The sequence below is a fragment of the Corythoichthys intestinalis genome, chromosome 21, assembly GCF_030265065.1.
Source record: "Corythoichthys intestinalis isolate RoL2023-P3 chromosome 21, ASM3026506v1, whole genome shotgun sequence".
NCBI classification, from domain to species: Eukaryota; Metazoa; Chordata; class Actinopteri; order Syngnathiformes; family Syngnathidae; genus Corythoichthys; species Corythoichthys intestinalis.
The window spans coordinates 35655917-35674473 of NC_080415.1; the positions used below are offsets into that span (position 1 = coordinate 35655917).

The 18557-nt window shown below is 38.5% G+C and overlaps 1 protein-coding gene across 1 annotated transcript in view; it reads right to left on the reverse strand.

The window, feature by feature from the left end:
• Positions 1-392: 392 nt before the first annotated feature.
• The window catches only part of dnah9 (dynein, axonemal, heavy chain 9), a 38360-nt gene continuing 20195 nt past the window's right edge, over positions 393-18557 (reverse strand). Inside the window, exons 13-22 of the mRNA XM_057825529.1 lie at positions 15382-15508; positions 15158-15304; positions 14851-14959; positions 10353-10594; positions 10052-10187; positions 7594-7790; positions 5736-5986; positions 5491-5652; positions 700-922; positions 393-563 (exon numbers count right to left, since the gene is read on the reverse strand). Of these exons, the coding sequence (XP_057681512.1) occupies positions 393-563; positions 700-922; positions 5491-5652; positions 5736-5986; positions 7594-7790; positions 10052-10187; positions 10353-10594; positions 14851-14959; positions 15158-15304; positions 15382-15508 (1765 nt within the window). The remainder of the gene's footprint in view (positions 564-699; positions 923-5490; positions 5653-5735; positions 5987-7593; positions 7791-10051; positions 10188-10352; positions 10595-14850; positions 14960-15157; positions 15305-15381; positions 15509-18557) is intronic.

Here is an 18557-nt window from a genome sequence, read left to right on the forward strand (position 1 = left end):
ACTCGTTACTGAAAAAAGTAATCAGATTACAGTAACGCGTTACTAACTAACGTGTTACTGACAACACTGGTCGTTTGACACTGGATTTGCCTGCGGATGGAAACTATTCCTTTCAAACATGCAAGAATTGCCGGTGTGTTATGGACTGCTTCCATTGCGTTTTTTTCTGTTCAGCTTTGTTTTCGCGGTTTGATTTTGCCAGAGGTGGGTGTGGCGAGTAAATAATCTGTCACTGGCGCAGACGACAAAGTCACAGCAGTTTGTATCTGGCGCAATACCCATGTGCAAACACGACTGCCTGGCGAAGGATTGCTCCTTTAACTACTGGAGAGGCCTATATTTATGGAAACTAAGTACTCCGGTTCCTCCAGTCCGAAAGCGGCTAGTCATCGTTACCTGAAGGGTCCATTGTTGCGAAAATGCTCCCTGAAGGTGTGTTGCTCCACTTCAAACGAAGCGCACTTTCTTCGCAAACTCGCCACTTCAATGGCCTGCAGAGGTGCCACCTGCTGTTTGACGAGCGTAGCCTTCTTTTTAATGTTGTTCCACTTTTCTGGCAACTCCTGGATAAAAAGACAGCAAAGATGGATGGGCACTGAGAATGTGTGAGGTTTTAAGACAAACAAGTTTTGCATTAAAAGTAAAACACAGCACCATATCATACCGTAAATCTGAGATGACGGAATAATGGGTGCTTACTTCGAACTGCTTGTGTACAGCATCAGGGAGTTCCTGTTCATACTCCTTTAGCAGGGCAATGCTTTGTTGTAGTGGTTCAAATATTAGATCTGTCGTGTGTTGTCTGTCCTTGACAGACAGCAGGTGGCCCATAACGTCTACCAGGGTTTCGTAGTCGCCTTCCTTTACTTGTTGGTCCAGGCCGGTCTCAGTGATGATGATGAAATTCTCAAGATCTGATAAACTGGAGAACAGATTTAAGTACAATAAGCATAAAATGGGGAATCTCCTGAAATCATAGATTAATGTACAAAACATAGATAACACTGTGGCATGACAACAAACCCGATTAAAATATCAGAGTATTGCACAGGTCACGAGGATCCGAGTCACAAGTATGTCTTACCTGTTGAGGGCAAGTTGAGACAAGTCACAAGGTTTTGTCAGGTCCAGTCGAGTCTCGAGGTCATGTCGAGTCGAGCCGAGTCAGGTCAAAGGTTGTAAAGACGAGTCGTGTTAGGTCAAAGGTTTGAAGGAATCTGTCCTTTTAGCTAGACTGCCGGAATTGCACAGGTCGGACGGCGGGATTCCGACATCCCGGCCAAAAGGCCAAACTCCACGCGTTCTCCTTAGTCTTAACTAGGCATGTGCCGGTATGATATTTTGACGGTACGATAACCGTGAGCAAAAATACCGCGGTTTCACGGTATCACGGTATTGCAATTATAGCTCCAAAAAATTTTGAGATGTATGGGTTAAAAAAAAAAAAAAAACTTTTTTCCATTGAACAGGATTTTTTTTTTCAGACCATAGTTGCAAATTGGAACATGAATATATGGTTAAAATAAATAATCAATTAAAAAATATTTTAAATAAAATTAAACTAAATATAACTTATAGACTATACTCACAGCCACAGCTCAAGTTGCTCAAGATTAGAGCAAGAACAAAATAATTTCTATAAAAAAGTAAAAACACTTCTGAATAAAATTTATTAGAAATTTATACAGCATGACTTTTTTTTGGAGGGTGGAAAGGCTCAAGTGAAGTTTCGCCATTTTCAGCCAATGTGTCAACTCTAGTCTACATGATGTCATGCCTTTTTGTTAAAAAGAACATAAGGAATTCATAAGTTACTTAAAAATGTATAAGTTAGTTAAAATGTCAATATTGTTGTGGAAAGGTTTCATCTAAAAAATAAAAAATAAAACATTGGGAGTGAGACCTCTTCTTGATCCAGCGAACGTGGATTTGTGCTTAGGGCAAGGTCATCTTTCGCAATTAGCGATCTTTGACGCTATCACTTTTTCCCCTTCATTCAAGCGACTCAAGCTTGTTTTCTCACTCTGCGGCTGTCACACTCAACGAAGTTGCTCTCCCAGGTAAGCCTAGGCTAACAATCATCTTTGTAAGCTTTTAGTTAGTTTTTATATTGAATTTGAAAGGAAAATGTGTGTTTTGTTTTTGGCGAACTTTTTCCATGGTGCTAATCTGTTGAAGCTACTCACATGGAAAAATCTAATTGTACAACATTTTAAATGTATTCATTTTGTATATTACACTTACCACGATTTGAGAGCTCAATAAATTGAAGAACAGTACGCCTTATATGTGGAGTATTTGTTTTTGGGTTAGCTGGCTGGCTAGCCAATAGCGTCACTTTCACACACAGCAACAAACAGGAGGGGGTGAGCGCTGCTGTGCCAAGCCGCTTCTGACTGCATTTTTGACACAAGAAAAATAGCGAATACCGTACTACGGTCTGACGGAAAATTTTTGTGGTTTTGAAACCGCGACGTTTTCACACCACGGTAAACCGTGAAACCGGTAACCGGCACATGCCTAGTCTTAACCCTTTCGGAGCACAATTTATTCAGGTCAACAGCGATCAAACGGCAAGGCGAAACAGAAACAGACTCAGGCGAGGAGGCAAGGTCACCCTATCACACGTCAATAAAAGGTTCCCGAGAAAAATGACAAACCTTAGTTAAACATTCAGTCTTTTGAAGGCTCTCGCTGGGCCGGCCGTGGGTGTGTTTGGGCGTTGTTTAAGATCATTGTCTATTTGTGGATTGGACAGGATGATTCGGGAGTTACTGTTGTCAGGGCAACGAGGGTTGTGGATTTTTCCACCTTAGCCTCGAAGAGGCTCTTGGAGTCTTGTCAGTCATATTATTAGTTGGATATCGGGCGTTCTCCAGTGTTCCTTGTGTTGGGACAGGGCGTCCCACCATTTGTTCTGGACTGTCCGGGAGAACTAATTGCAAGAGTTGGTGGTGCAGACGTGAGCTTGTCAGCGTCAATCTTGGGCAGTCAGTTGCATGACGCACACGTTAGGCTTCCGTGATAAGAAAGCGTCATGCATCTGTTGTGCCATATAGTCTGGTTGTTTTCTTTAAACGATGGTATAAGTGTTATTTATTTTATATTGGGTGTGTTAGAGCAGGGGTTTTCAACCCAGTCCTCAAGGCACACTGTGGGTCCTGGTTTTTGTTCCAGCCGATCCAGCAGAGACAGTTGAACCAATGAGGCTTCTGCTAAAACAAGCCACACCTGACTGCAATCAACTGATTGCACTTGTAAAACACCAGATTGGGGAAAAAGTGTTGTCATCTTGTTTGGTAAGAATGAAATCCTGCACCCACAGTGTGCCTTAGTGGAATAGGTTGGGAACCCCTGTGTTAGAGTAATACAAACAGTCAAACAGTAAATACGAGAAACGATACAATTCCCTGATTGATTATATTAGAGTAATTCAAGCAGTCGATCGGTAAATACGAGAAAAGGTACTCCTTCAGGTTGTGAAGATGAGTCAAGGCCTTCATCATTGTTCCCCAGTCCACCCATAAAGAACTCAGGTTTATCTATCAGGGAAACCTTATTGTCAATGTAAAGAAAAAATGAAACTTCGCAGTTTGACGTTGGGCCCTCATTGTCGCAAATATTGGCATTGCAGCTCTTGCATGTTGCGTTTCGACGTTTTCCATCGGAATGGAAGTTTTTGTGAACAAAATTAATTGCCTTAGGAACTGGCACAGCTGAACTTGCAATGATACGTCGGCTGTCTCAGTCCGCACTAAATTGATTGCCATGATGTTCCATGAGGGCGTGGTGGGAACGGCCAAGGCGACCAAGCGGATAACTGGTAGTTGAGAACCAATCTACAATCCAAGTGTTTTGAGTCAACTTGTTGAGTCTTGGTGCATTGCCTCATAAGTCGAGTCGAGTCACAAGTCTCAGACCCTTCCAGCTCAAGCGAGTCGAGTCCAAGTCTGCATTTTTTTAATTTCTTCAAGACCGAGTCAAGTTGCGAATCATCGAAATTGTAAGTCGATTCGATTCGAGTCCGAGTCCCTGTGATTCACGTCTACTGTAATTTTCGGACTATAAGCCGCCACCAGCCAAATTAGACACAAACACGACATTTGTTCATAGATAAGCCACACTGGACTATAAATCGCAGCTGTCCTCACTGTATTATGGGGTATTTACACCAAAAGATATTAACTGGTAACAATGTATTTGAAAGCGGCAACATAAGACTGTCACAAGACCAAATGGACCACCATGAAGCGTTGAACCAATTAGCTGCAAAGCTTCATTGCTTCAAGAAGCTTCATTTGGCCATCACTGCTCCCTTGTGGGAAACAGTCTAGCTCTTCAGCCACCTGCTGTCAACACTGATATCGTTAAACATGCTTCCTAGCATGCATTGCAGCGCTACACATATAAATAACATTCAAAATTCATGGTCTCTGCTAATTAATTCTTCAGTTACTGTTCCAGTTGTTTCATTAATTGTTAGTTATGGTATTTGGTAACACTTTACTTGACAGTGGCGCCATAAGACTTATTCTACAATCATAATTATGAAATGACTCTGTGTTGGGTCTAAACTTACTATTGTACTAAGAAAGTAATAAAGGACCTGAGGGAGGGCGGAGAGAGAATCAGAACGGAGACAGAGATAAGGTTTTACGCTGACGGCCGTCAGGAGGAAGGTTGATGCGGAGCGAGTGGCTCACAACAAGCTTCTCTAACTTTCCCCTGGGGAGCGCAGCCTTTTATTGACCAGTGGGAGAGCATTCATTTCACATGCGTAAGTTTTGTTTACCGAGAAATAGCTGTTATTGTATCATTTACTGAGAACAGAAACTAGAATGAAACATTATGGTGACGTTTACTGAAAACAGAAACTTTACTCTTTTCATTGCGTAAGCACTAAAGCACAAGCGAATAGACTGTTACATGAGAAAACAATCATAACACCTAGTTTTAAACACACATAATTGGTTTAATTATTGTAAATACTGTTATTGTGCAAAACCATTAAAGCACATCTTACACTCTGTCATGTAACAGATGTTATTTAGTGTCATCTGATAAATTATCTCACTTTTGAATGGATGTAAAAGATCCGAGCTGGAGATAAATGGAGTTAGTGACATAATTTGCCGGCTGACACGTCACGACATCTGTCATAAGCATTCAGTAATAACTATTATAGTCTCATGTCATAATTATAACGGTCTTATTACAGTCTTATGATGCAACTGTCAAATTAAGGGTTACCTATTAACCCAAATAAATCAACAAATAAGCCGCACAGGACTATAAACCCCAGGATTTAAAATGAGTGAAATAAGTAGTGGCTTATAGTCTGAAAATCTGGAAAATACTGACATGTAGACCACTTAATTACTCTTTCTGAACTGTGACTAAAAAGCCATGCAATATATGATGCAGTGGTAAATCATGCAGCAGTACTAGAATCAAATAGAAACAACAATTGTAAATAAATTCTTGTTGCACCTGTTAGTTACGTGGTCAATAAGGTGTTGCTTGAACATGAAACTCCATTTCTTGATGATATTGAGCAGGGCAATCTTCATGCTGCGGCCGTTTACAATCATCCAACGGTGGAATACATGCACTGGCTCTAGACTCTGCACCTCATCATAGAGCTTCTCATATCTGAATCACAGTGAAAACAAGATTAAATCCAGATTTGTTTTCACAATCACTTATTAAAACAAGCATAGAATAAAAGCACTGACCTATCCACTTGCTGTTTAAAATCATCCAGTGTTGGTGGCCTCTCTTCAGATTGAGTCGCCACCTCCTGGCTGGTCAAAACACTGCTATATCGTAGGAAATGGTGCAGGAATTCCTTTCTGTCGTCTACATAGAGATATCTATAGCATTCCAATGAATTGCGGAATACGCAGCAAGTCGTCATGACGCTTTTCACGCGTTCCATGATGAGAACACGCATATCTGCCAAGTCAGTCATGCCTTCCATTTCGGCCTGTGGGTCAGAGTGCAATGTCCTTAAATCGTTTTTAGTCATTTCACCGTCAGTGGCAGCCAATTAGTTCAGAATGCTCTTGAATGAATGAGAAGGCTCGGCAATATTCTACAACAATTAAAAAATCTGAATGATTAAAAGAAAGCATATACAGTTGTGGTCAAAAGTTTACATACACTTGTGAAGAACGTAATGTCATGGCTCTCTTGAGTTTCCAGGTATTTCTACAACTCTGATTTTTCTCCGATAGACTGATTGGAACAGATACTTCTTTGTCACAAAAAACATTCATGAAGTTTGGTTCTTTTATGACTTTATTATGGGTTAACAGAAAAAGTGATCAAATCTGCTGGGTCAAAAATATACATACATAGATCTGAAAAAGCAAATCATTGACTTGAACAAGTCAGGAAAGTCACTTGGAGCCATTTCAAAGCAGCTGCAGGTCCCAAGAGCAACAGTGCAAACAATTGTTTGTAAGTATAAAGTGCATGGCACTGTTTTGTCACTGCCACGATCAGGGAGAAAACGCAAGCTATCACCTGCTGCTGAGAGAAAATTGGTCAGGAGGGTGAAGATTCAACCGAGAATCACCAAAAAGCAGATCTGCCAAGAATTAGAAGCTGCTGGAACACAGGTGTCAGTGTCCACAGTCAAGCGTGTTTAGCATCTCCATGGACTGAGAGGCTGCCGTGCAAGAAGGAAGCCCTTGCTCCAAAAGCGGCGCCTTGAGGCTCCACTGAAGTTTGCTGCTGATCACATGGACAAAGATAAGACCTTCTGGAGGAAAGTTCTGTGGTCAGACGAAACAAAAATCGAGCTGTTTGGCCACAATGCCCAGCAATATGTTTGGAGGAGAAAAGGTGAGGCCTTTAACCCCAAGTACACCATGCCTACCGTCAAGCACGGTGGTGGTAGTATTATGCTGTGGGGCTGTTTTGCTGCCAATGGAGCTGGTGCTTTACAGAGAGTAAATGGGATAATGAAGAAGGAGGATTACCTTCAAATTCTTCAAGATAACCTAACGTCATCAGCCCTAAGATTGGGTCTTGGGCGCAGTTGGGTGTTCCAACAGGACAATGATCCCAAACACACATCAAAAGTGGTAATGAAATGGCTAAATCAGGCTAGAATTAAGGTTTTCGTATGGCCTTCCCAAAGTCCTGACTTAAACCCCATTGAGAACTTGTGGACAATGCTGAAGAAACAAGTCCATGTCAGAAAGCCATCAAATTTAACTGAACTGCACCAATTCTGTCAAGAGGAGTGGTCAAAGATTCAACCAGAAGCTTGTGGCTGGCTACCAAAAGCGCCTAATTGAAGTGAAAATGGCCAAGGGACATGTTACCAAATATTAGCGCTGCTGTATGTATATTTTTGCCCCAGCAGATTTGATCACTTTTTTCTGTTCACCCATAATAAAGTCATAAAAGAACCAAACTTCATGAATGTTTTTTGTGACAAAGAAGTATCTGTTCCAATCACTCTATCAGAGAAAAATCAGAGTTGTAGAAATAACTGGAAACTCAAGAGAGCCATGACATTATGTTCTTCACAAGTGTATGTAAACTTTTGACCACAACTGTACATACGTAAGACGCAAATACCTGGTAGTGAGGAAAGGAACTGTGCTGGGAGAGGCGTGGCACAAGTGAGGAGACTCTGAAAATGTCATTGATGAGACTCTCAAGGAGCTCAAACAAATTTTGCCTTTCTCCAACCTCCAACGATGGTACAAACACCAAATCAGGAACTTTGAGATACAATTGGGTCTCAAAGAGGGGTACTGTATCATCGTTATTTTCTGGGCCACAAACAGAAAACAATGCTTAGGTAAAAAAGGAATGATCAACTTTTCTTCTCTTTCTTTTTGACAATGTAGAAGATAATGGTAGCCGTAACTGATTATAACGTTTAAGTTAATGAAAATAAATGGCCAAAACGAAAGTTCTATTAAGCGTTTATTTAACTTGACTTCCAAACATAGCAAATATTACTTTTTTTGTTGTTTTCGTTTTTGAAAAAAAAACAAAAAAAAAACATGAAAGGTAAGACGAGTTACTTTACCAAGTAACTAAATACTCTTACAATTAGGTAACTGAGTTACTCACTCAATTACTTTTTGAGAGAAGTCATTTGTAACTAATTACTTTTTAAAAGTAAGATTAATAACACTGGTCATAAAGATGAAGTCTGCAGAATGAAAAGTGACAAAAGTGGAGATTTTATTCTGCCAATTTGTTGCCGAAAACAATTTGCCTGCAACTATTGCTGATCACTTCTCAGAATTAGCAAAAGAAATGTTCCCTGACTCAAAGATTGCATCGGTGAGTTAATTTTATCAATTGACCTTTTTTAATTTTATAATTGGACACACTAACGAACTACCTTCAAGTCAAACTGAATTGCGAGCTGAAGTGCCATGAAGTGCAGCCATCAAGACATGATAGAAATTGCCAAAAGTGTTCCATACAATTATAACAAAAGTCACTTTTAATTTTAGTAATCATGATGTAGCTGAAGATATTGATTGTTCTTTGATTGCTCCAGGTTATATGTTACAATATTACCATATAATAACAATATCATTATGAGCAATTCATATTATTTAAAAAATTGAGTTTTATTTTTGTTCTCATATTGCATGCGATATACAACGTTGTAAGATTAGTCACCAATTTGTAAGGGCATTCGTCACTATTTGTAAGATTGCCAACGGCCTCGGGTTGACAGTTATGATATATATATATATGTTAGGGCTGTCAAATGCTTAAAATTTTTAATCGGGTTAATTACAGCTTAAAAATTAATCGTAATTAATCGCAATTAATCGCAATTCAAACCATCTATAAAATATGCCATATTTTTCTCTAAATTATTTTCGGAATGGAAAGACAAGACAAGATGGATATATACATTCAACATACGGTACATAAGGACTGTATTTGTTTATTATAACAATAAATCAACAAGATGGCATTAACATTCTGTTAATGTGATCCATGGATAGAAAGACTTGTAGTTCTTAAAAGAAATATTTTAGTATAATTTAGAGAAATTTTATATTAAAACCCCTCTTAATGTTTTCGTTTTAATGAAATTTGTAAAATTTTCAACCAAAAAATAAACTAGAAGCCCACCATTGTTGATGTCAATAATTACTTACACAATGCTCATGAGTGGCTGAAGCCTATAAAATCAGTCGCACTCAAGCGCCAGCAGAGGGCGGCAAAACTCCATATAACACAATTAACAAGTGGTGTTTCGCTGTACCGTCATTTAAATCTGAGCGGGTAATCTGCGTTAATTGCATCAAATATTTTAACATGATTAATTTAAAAAATTAATTAACGGCCGTTAACGCGATAATTTTGACAGCCCTAATATATATATATATATATATATATATATATATATATATATATATATATATATATATATATATATATATATATATATATATATAATATACTAACTATACTATATTTATAAACATTTGACTCTGAAGGAAGTAATGAAAAATGGCCTGGAAAAAGACTTTCTCTAGGAATTACGAAACAGAAATCAGAGCAATAAAGGAACAAGCATTCTGCTGAATAGTAGAAGTCAAATGTCAAACCGTGGAAATTAAAAAAAAAAAAATTTTTTTAGATTATTACCATTATTGTAATCTAAAAATGGAATTACAATGTCATAATTATGACTGCAGCCAGATTTGAAGCTAGCTGACTCATTTAATAATTCTGGGCAGATGGCCAGTCTCATCAGACATTGTCAGTTATGAATTGGACACGGGGGAACCGGTTGGCAGCTCACGATCGGTCGTATGACTACGGATGAATGGCTGGTGTGTCAGAAATTTTGGTTGTCCTCTACAGTGATCTCTCACAATTGGAAAATAGTTACAGTATGTCTATATTTTGGAACAGTATGTACACATTGAATTGGATATTGTTACTAATATGGTCACATATTTCAAGCGTAGGGAGCGTAACCTGAAGTCTTGCGACCTGCTGTCGTCACGCAGCCAAAACTACAACAGTGTATTTCAGGACTTCAATTTACCTGTGTTGTCCAGGAAAAACTTGAGTGAACACTCTATGCAGTTATAGAATCCATCGATAACCATATCATCAATGTATTCCACATATGATTTCCACTCATCTGAAGATGGTTCTGACATAAAAAGCTCCAGATTCCTCTGAGAACAGAACATTATAAAATAAAAGTTACATCACATAGGTTTTGAATTAATTAGTTTGAAATATAGAATGTACTGGACCGATCAATTGACTGTTGGATTAATCATACAGTGTATATCTTTTCAGATGACCTTCGGGGGTACACTTTAAACTTGTTTAATTACCTTTACCAGGAAATGAATTTTCTCTCCTGATGATCTTATCATACAATAAAAACGTTCCAGCCTTTCGACCCGATCATCCAGACTCAGCAAAGTGTCTTTTTTCCTATCCTTCCTGTCATATAACGGGGTTTCCCAGGACTTGATACAGTTCTGAATCTCCTCCACATTGTCTTTGGTCCTTTGGAGTCGACTCTCCAGGTCACATACAGAATCCCGCAACTCTTGAATATACTGCCAAATACCTAAAAATGGGAATGAACTTTCTTAGACTTTGAGTTAATCACATTGTTAAATATACAGTGCCTTGCAAAAGTATTCGGCCCCCTTGAACCTTGCAACCTTTCGCCACATTTCAGGCTTCAAACATAAAGATATAAAATTTTAATTTTTTGTCAAGAATCAACAACAAGTGGGACACAATCGTGAAGTGGAACAAAATTTATTGGATAATTTAAACTTTTTTAACAAATAAAAAACTGAAAAGTGGGGCGTGCAATATTATTCGGCCCCCTTGCGTTAATACTTTGTAGCGCCACCTTTTGCTCCAATTACAGCTGCAAGTCGCTTGGGGTATGTTTCTATCAGTTTTGCACATCGAGAGACTGACATTCTTGCCCATTCTTCCTTGCAAAACAGCTCAAGCTCAGTGAGGTTGGATGGAGAGTGTTTGTGAACAGCAGTCTTCAGCTCTTTCCACAGATTCTCGATTGGATTCAGGTCTGGACTTTGACTTGGCCATTCTAACACCTGGATACGTTTATTTTTGAACCATTCCATTGTAGAGTTGGCTTTATGTTTTGGATCATTGTCCTGTTGGAAGATAAATCTCCGTCCCAGTCTCAGGTCTTGTGCAGATACCAACAGGTTTTCTTCCAGAATGTTCCTGTATTTGGCTGCATCCATCTTCCCGTCAATTTTAACCATCTTCCCTGTCCCTGCTGAAGAAAAGCAGGCCCAAACCATGATGCTGCCACCACCATGTTTGACAGTGGGGATGGTGTGTTCAGGGTGATGAGCTGTGTTGCTTTTACGCCAAACATATCGTTTTGCATTGTGGCCAAAAAGTTCAATTTTGGTTTCATCTGACCAGAGCACCTTCTTCCACATGTTTGGTGTGTCTCCCAGGTGGCTTGTGGCAAACTTTAAACGAGACTTTTTATGGATATCTTTGAGAAATGGCTTTCTTCTTGCCACTCTTCCATAAAGGCCAGATTTGTGCAGTGTACGACTGATTGTTGTCCTATGGACAGACTCTCCCACCTCAGCTGTAGATCTCTGCAGTTCATCCAGAGTGATCATGGGCCTCTTGGCTGCATCTCTGATCAGTTTTCTCCTTGTTTGAGAAGAAAGTTTGGAAGGACGGCCGGGTCTTGGTAGATTTGCAGTGGTCTGATGCTCCTTCCATTTCAATATGATGGCTTGCACAGTGCTCCTTGAGATGTTTAAAGCTTGGGAAATCTTTTTGTATCCAAATCCGGCTTTAAATTTCTCTACAACAGTATCTCGGACCTGCCTGGTGTGTTCCTTGGTTTTCATAATGCTCTCTGCACTTTAAACAGAACCCTGAGACTATCACAGAGCAGGTGCATTTATACGGAGACTTGATTACACACAGGTGGATTCTATTTATCATCATCGGTCATTTAGGACAACATTGGATCATTCAGAGATCCTCACTGAACTTCTGGAGTGAGTTTGCTGCACTGAAAGTAAAGGGGCCGAATAATATTGCACGCCCCACTTTTCAGTTTTTTATTTGTTAAAAAAGTTTAAATTATCCAATAAATGTTGTTCCACTTCAAGATTGTGTCCCACTTGTTGTTGATTCTTGACAAAAAAATTAAATTTCATATCTTTATGTTTGAAGCCTGAAATGTGGCGAAAGGTTGCAAGATTCAAGGGGGCCGAATACTTTTGCAAGGCACTGTAGTACCGTATTGGCCCGAATATAAGACAGCCCTGATTATAAGACGACCCCATCTTTTTCAAGACTCAAGTTTGAAAAAAGACTTCTTGAACACCAAATTATTTTTTATCCAGAAAATAATTACAGTGCATCCAAAACAAATGATTATAACAACATATTTGAGAGAAAAAGCATGTTATTTTGCCCCATTCAAATCTTAAAATCGGAACATTTAAATATGTAAACTAAAGTGAGATCACATTCGTAAATGAATGGCTTCTGGTTTTTGAAATGTAAATAAACCAATCTATTGTGATAAAACAACTATATATAACTGCATTAACCCTTTAAGGTCTGGGCCTATTTTGTCTGATTTTGCATGCCTTTGAAGTTGCCTTTATATTTCAAAGAAAGAATTGTTTACGATGGCCTGGTTTGGTCCCTTTTTTTGTGACACCTTGAACTTCATGTCCAAACTGTTGTTTCCGTCACTGACCAATTATAAATCATCATTTTGGGCCCAAAAAGACCAAAAATTCCACAATCGTTTTGTCAAAATTTTTAATTTTGATGTCCATTTGACAACCAAACATGCGTAACGAACCGTTTTGAAACTTTGTAATATTTATTCAACATGTTAGGATGAACATTCAACCAAAAAAAATTAGAATAAATAGTCTTATATTTGACAATTCAACATAAACAACAGGTATAGCATAGGCGTTTTTTGCCTTTATACATGCTCTAGTCAAAACAGGTTATATACAGCAGACCGAACAGTGAAAAAATATATACCATCTAAGACAAAAAGTGTTTAGAGGCCATCTCTTTATGAGTTTAGGTATTGCGGCCCATCACCTGATGAAAACTATGTACACACAATCAAGCTTCTTGAACACACATTTATATACACAAATTGAGAAGACTGATTGTGGGAAAAAATGTATATATATATAACATTGGGGGGAAAAAAAGTATTTTCAAAAATATTTACAATAAACAAGTTAAATTTTTTTCAGGCATGCCACTCCGAAAAGCAGTTTCGTCCTGGAATTCGAAACAGGGCGACATCACACAGCCCACACTTCCATGGGGTGTTGGTCCTCTTTCCACCCTTCCATTTTCATTTCACTTTACTTTCATTGTCACTATAAATGTACATGAAAAAAAGTCAGTATTTATGAAAATAATAAAGTATAAAATAAAAATATATACAGCATTAAATAATAATGGAAATCTATATGTATGACAATAGAAAGAATACAATAGCTGAATATGTGCTACATCCCTTCTCTTCATATAGAAAGAATATCACCACAATTATAAATTCCTGCCTTGGATACACACAGTTCACGTACGACTTTGATCTGATATGCACATTTTATTATTATATACACAAACACACACTTATATTGCAACAAAATTAACTTTGTCATGCAATATCAAAAGAAACTTTCAAAAGAAACTTTTTCCAGCCTAAAAAAAAAAAAGTGAGTTTGCTTACCTCTGCTCGTCGATGGCGTCACCCACGTGTTCAAATACGTCACTATCTTCACTCGAGGACTCTTCCGAAGAAGACGATGATGACGAATTTGGACCATCCTCTTCCTCAAGTTGATCAAATAGCACAATTGCTTGCGCTAAATTTAGTTTTCCGTTCATTCTCAAACTCACACAAAGTCGCTGCTTGATCCAAACGGCCGTCGGCTCGCCACCTCGCTGCTTCAGAACACTCCTCCCTCTCGTTCGGTGGAACCTCGCATAGCAGTTATATTTATTTAAAAAACGCATTTTGTGCTTCCACTGTGACTTCGAAAGGGTTCGTTTGATTTGTGGTTTTTTCATGGAGCTTCCGTTTTGAAAAAGGACAAGAAATGATGGAAATATAGACACAAACAAATGATCCATGCAGCGTTTTAATGTTTTTTTGAGAGGACAATAAAACTATAAAACTTAAATGACAATATCTCACGTTTTAATTGGTCGATTGACTTCAAATAATAACGAGAGTAAACCGCAACTTCCGCACTTTAAAACGAGACCAACCAAGGGCATGTGGGTGACGTATTTAAAACGTGAGGGCGCTTCAAAGACGACGTGCGCTGAGGACGCGCCGGCGCGTCCTTCGACTCTCAAGGGTTAACCATCAAAGTGAAGTCTAACTGTAACTGTAGTCTTAAAACAAATCTGTAAAAGGAAAAACATTGCAATAAAATAATGCAAACTGGTAAAACTAAAGAGTAGCTGAGATCTTTCATGACAGAACATCGCTTCAATGATATCTGGCGCCATCTAGCGTCGTGAATGGGTATAATGTCTAGGCCGCGAATATAAGACGATGCCCTCTTTTGTAGTGTTATTTCAATGCAAAAAAACCACCATCTTACATTCAGGCCAATACGGTAATTTACACAGTCATTTTGTAGGTTGAAAGCGCAAACAACATGTCAAGAGCCAATGTCTTGGAACAGTCCAATATGTGAAAATGGAGTCAAGAACAACTAAAAGTTTGTTGTTGTTTTTCATTTCGCAGCACTACAGTAAATATCCGGCAGTATGTTTTCTTAATTAGTTGTGACCAAGTGCTCCCACCTTGGCTGTTCCAGCTCAGGCTCTCTTCAGCTTTTTGTAGCTGGGTGTCAATATCCTCTAGCTGCCTCCCAACTAGCGGATTCTCCACATTGAGCACAGATTGAATCACCTAAAATTCATGGTAGAGGGTAGGACATAAAAATATTTTTAAAGAATGTGAATGCAAGATACTAAGAATAAAAGGTTCCATATGCATAAAGTGAACATATACAGTGGGGCAAATAAGTATTTAGTCAACCACCAATTGTGCAAGTTCTGCACAGAATCTGACAGAATCACTTTACGTTTAATCAAAATGGATATTGACCCTATTATATCGTCCTGTCATGACATCCAGACTTCCCACCAACTGCCACAACTGCCATCTGGTAGAATAAATCTGCATTGCAGTTTCAGGAATAACTTCCCTCTGACTGCCCTCAAGGTACTTGACTTCCCTCAGTACGGATGAGAGCTTAAAAAGAGAGGACAATTTGTAGGCCAACTGTTCTACCACACATGTACAATTTTTCATATAAAATGCAAAAAAACCTGTGTGCTGAAGTTGACAGAGATCAAACGCGTGGATTTATCTCTGAAGATTAAGGGCAGACTGAGGTTGTGTTGACAATTACTGTCAACAGTCCTTGTCCATGTCTCGTAGAGGGTGGCATAGTATCTGAAATATAAAACAGAAAAAAAAAAAAAAATAGTATAGGCATAAACAAATGTTATCATGAGCTAAATGTACCATAGGGGTTCTATTAAAGTAATCCCAAAAGTAAAAATGCTTTGCATGGACTTCATAAGACAGACGGACAGACAGGTCAGACGGGTCAGATCGGTCATGCACTGCGCCTCGCATTCAAGTAGGGGATCGCCCACATCAAGAGAAGCTGTTCACAAACACACGCATGCAGCGATCTAGCGCCGGATTTCTGTTGAAAAAGTACGAAAGCTGGAACGCATACAAACAAGAAGGAGTGTCTCAGGAGTGATTTGTTCGAGGATTCAAGGTAATTATTATATTTTTCGTACCATGCATGCATTTTGAACCGTTGTGAAAAAATTCAATAGGAGAAATAAGCCGCTACTGCATTGACATCATAATTCGCGATATTTACGTAAAATAAATGCTAACTGAACGTTTTTTTTTGCTTTTAACCAAGAATCGAGACGGTTTTACATCCATATTTAGAAAGAATTCAGGGATTTAAGCATTTATTCACAATAATTTTCATCGGAAAAGCTCTGTTTACATCAGGTGGCTGCTAGCTACATTCACTAATAGACTAGCATTGTACTTCGACATATTTACGTAAAATAAATGCTAACTGCACTTTTTTTTGTTGCTTTTAACCAAGAGTCGAGGCTGTTTTATGTCAATATCTATAAAGAATTCGGGGATTTAAACATTTAATAATAAGATTTTTTACCAGAAAAGCTCTGTTTACATCAGGCAGCCGTTAGCTACATTTACTAACAGACTAGCATTGTACTTTGACATATTTACGTAAAAGAAATGCTAAGTGCACGTTTTTTTTTTGCTTTTAACCAAGAATCAAAACTGTTGTACGTCAATATCTATAAAGAATTCGGGGATTTAAGCATTTATTCACAAGAATTTTCACCGGAAAAGCTCTGTTTACATCAGGCGGCCACTATTGCTACATTCACTAAGAGACTAGCATTGTACTTCGACATATTTACGTAAAATAAATGCTAAATGCACGGGTTTTTTTTGTGTTTTTGTTTGGGTTTTTTTGCTTTTAACCAAGAATCGAGACTGTTTTACGTCAATATCAATAAAGAATTTGGGGATTTAAGCATTTATTCACAATAATTTTCATGGCAAAAGCTCCGTTTATATCATGCGGCCGCTAGCTACATTCACTAACAGACTAGCATTGTACTTCGACATATTTACGTAAAATAAATGCTAACTGCGCGGTTTTTTTTGCTTTCAACCAGGAATTGAGACTGTTTTACCTCCATATCTATAAAGAATTTGGGGATTTAAGCATTTATTCACAAGAATTTTCACCGAAAAAGCTCTGTTTACATAAGGCGGCCGCTAGCTACATTCACTAACAGACTAGCATTGTACTTTGACATATTTACATAAAATAAATGCAAACTCCAGGTTTTTTTGTTTTTTGTTTTTGCTTTTAACCAAGAATCGAGACTGTTTTACGTCCAGATCTATAAAGAATTCGGGGATTTAAGCATTTAGTCACAACAATGTTCACTGGAAAAGCTCTGTTTACATCAGGCGGGCGCTAGCTAAATTTGCTGACAGACTAGCATTGTGCTTCGACATACTTACGTGAAATAAATGCTAACTGCTCTTTTTTTTTTTTGTTTTTTTTTTTGCTTTTACCAAGAATCGAGACTGTTTTACGTCCATATCTATAAAGAATTCAGGGATTTAAGCATTTATTCACAAGAAATTTCAACGATAAAAGCTCTTTGTCTGTGATTCCACTTGGTCAGCTTTCGCCAACAATGCAGAGGCCCATATCTATCGGCCCTGCGCCGCGTGTCCCGCCAATACATTATGAAGTTTATGTGGGTCGGAAGATGTAGCATAAAATGGAGGGGCAGCCTCGATTGGGCAGCTAGAGGTTGTTTGAGGATAAATACAGATTCATCTCTAAGACGGTCAGGACAGACAATATGTCAGGCCCGTGTATGGTTATATCAATCTGTAAATAGCAACTATTATGATGAGTACTTCAGTGCACACCGTGTGCTCCTTATTGGATTTCTGCCTTGAGCTTCATTTCCTGATAGTGGCACTGCAGACACAGAGGCAATCCAACGTCTTAGTAATGGTCATAAATCATGCAGCTTTTTGTCAGTGTGGGTAATGAGTGAGGAAGCTCATCCCGATCATGACTGGAATGTCTATAATGATGATAGCAATAATCTATGGCACCAATGATAATTGTTATAACGTAAAGGGAAATCTAATGCGGGTTTTATAAGATGCGTATGGATCATAAACCACAGTTTCCGTGAATGGAAAAATAAGCCTAATAATAATATATACAGTAATGTGAAAAAATTAGGACACCCCATTAAATATTTAGTTCTTTTATAAGAAATGTCCACATATTAATGTCTGATTTCATTTTTCTTTATTTCAGGAAACGAGTGATTTAATCACAGGTAAACAACAAAAATTAACATTGTTTTACTCATTTAACCAAATATATCAACAAAAATGCATATTCTAACTGAGGAAAAAGTTAAAACACCCTACCACCTAACAGCTAGTGTAACCCCCTTTGGCTGAAAGAACGTCATTGAGAAGTCATCTACCAGTTTTTGACATCATTCTGAAGAAAGTTTTCCCCACTCCTCAACGCAGAATACTTTCAGCTGTGAGATGTTTGAGGGGTTTCTTGCATGTACAGCCCGTTTCAAGTCACCCCACATCATCTCAATGGGATAAAGATCTGGGCTTTGACTCGGCCATTCCAGGAATCTCCATTTCCTCCTTTTCACCCAGTCCTTGGTGGATTTACTGGTATGTTTTGGGTCATTGTCATGTTGAAGGGTCTAGTTTCGCTTCAGCGTTAATTTTTTCACAGATGATCTCACATGTTCCTCAAGCACTCTCTGATACACGATAGAATTCATGTTGGATTCTATGATGGGGGGCTGGCCAGGTCCTGCTGCAGCAAAGCATCCCCAAACCATGACACTTCCACCTCCATGCTTCA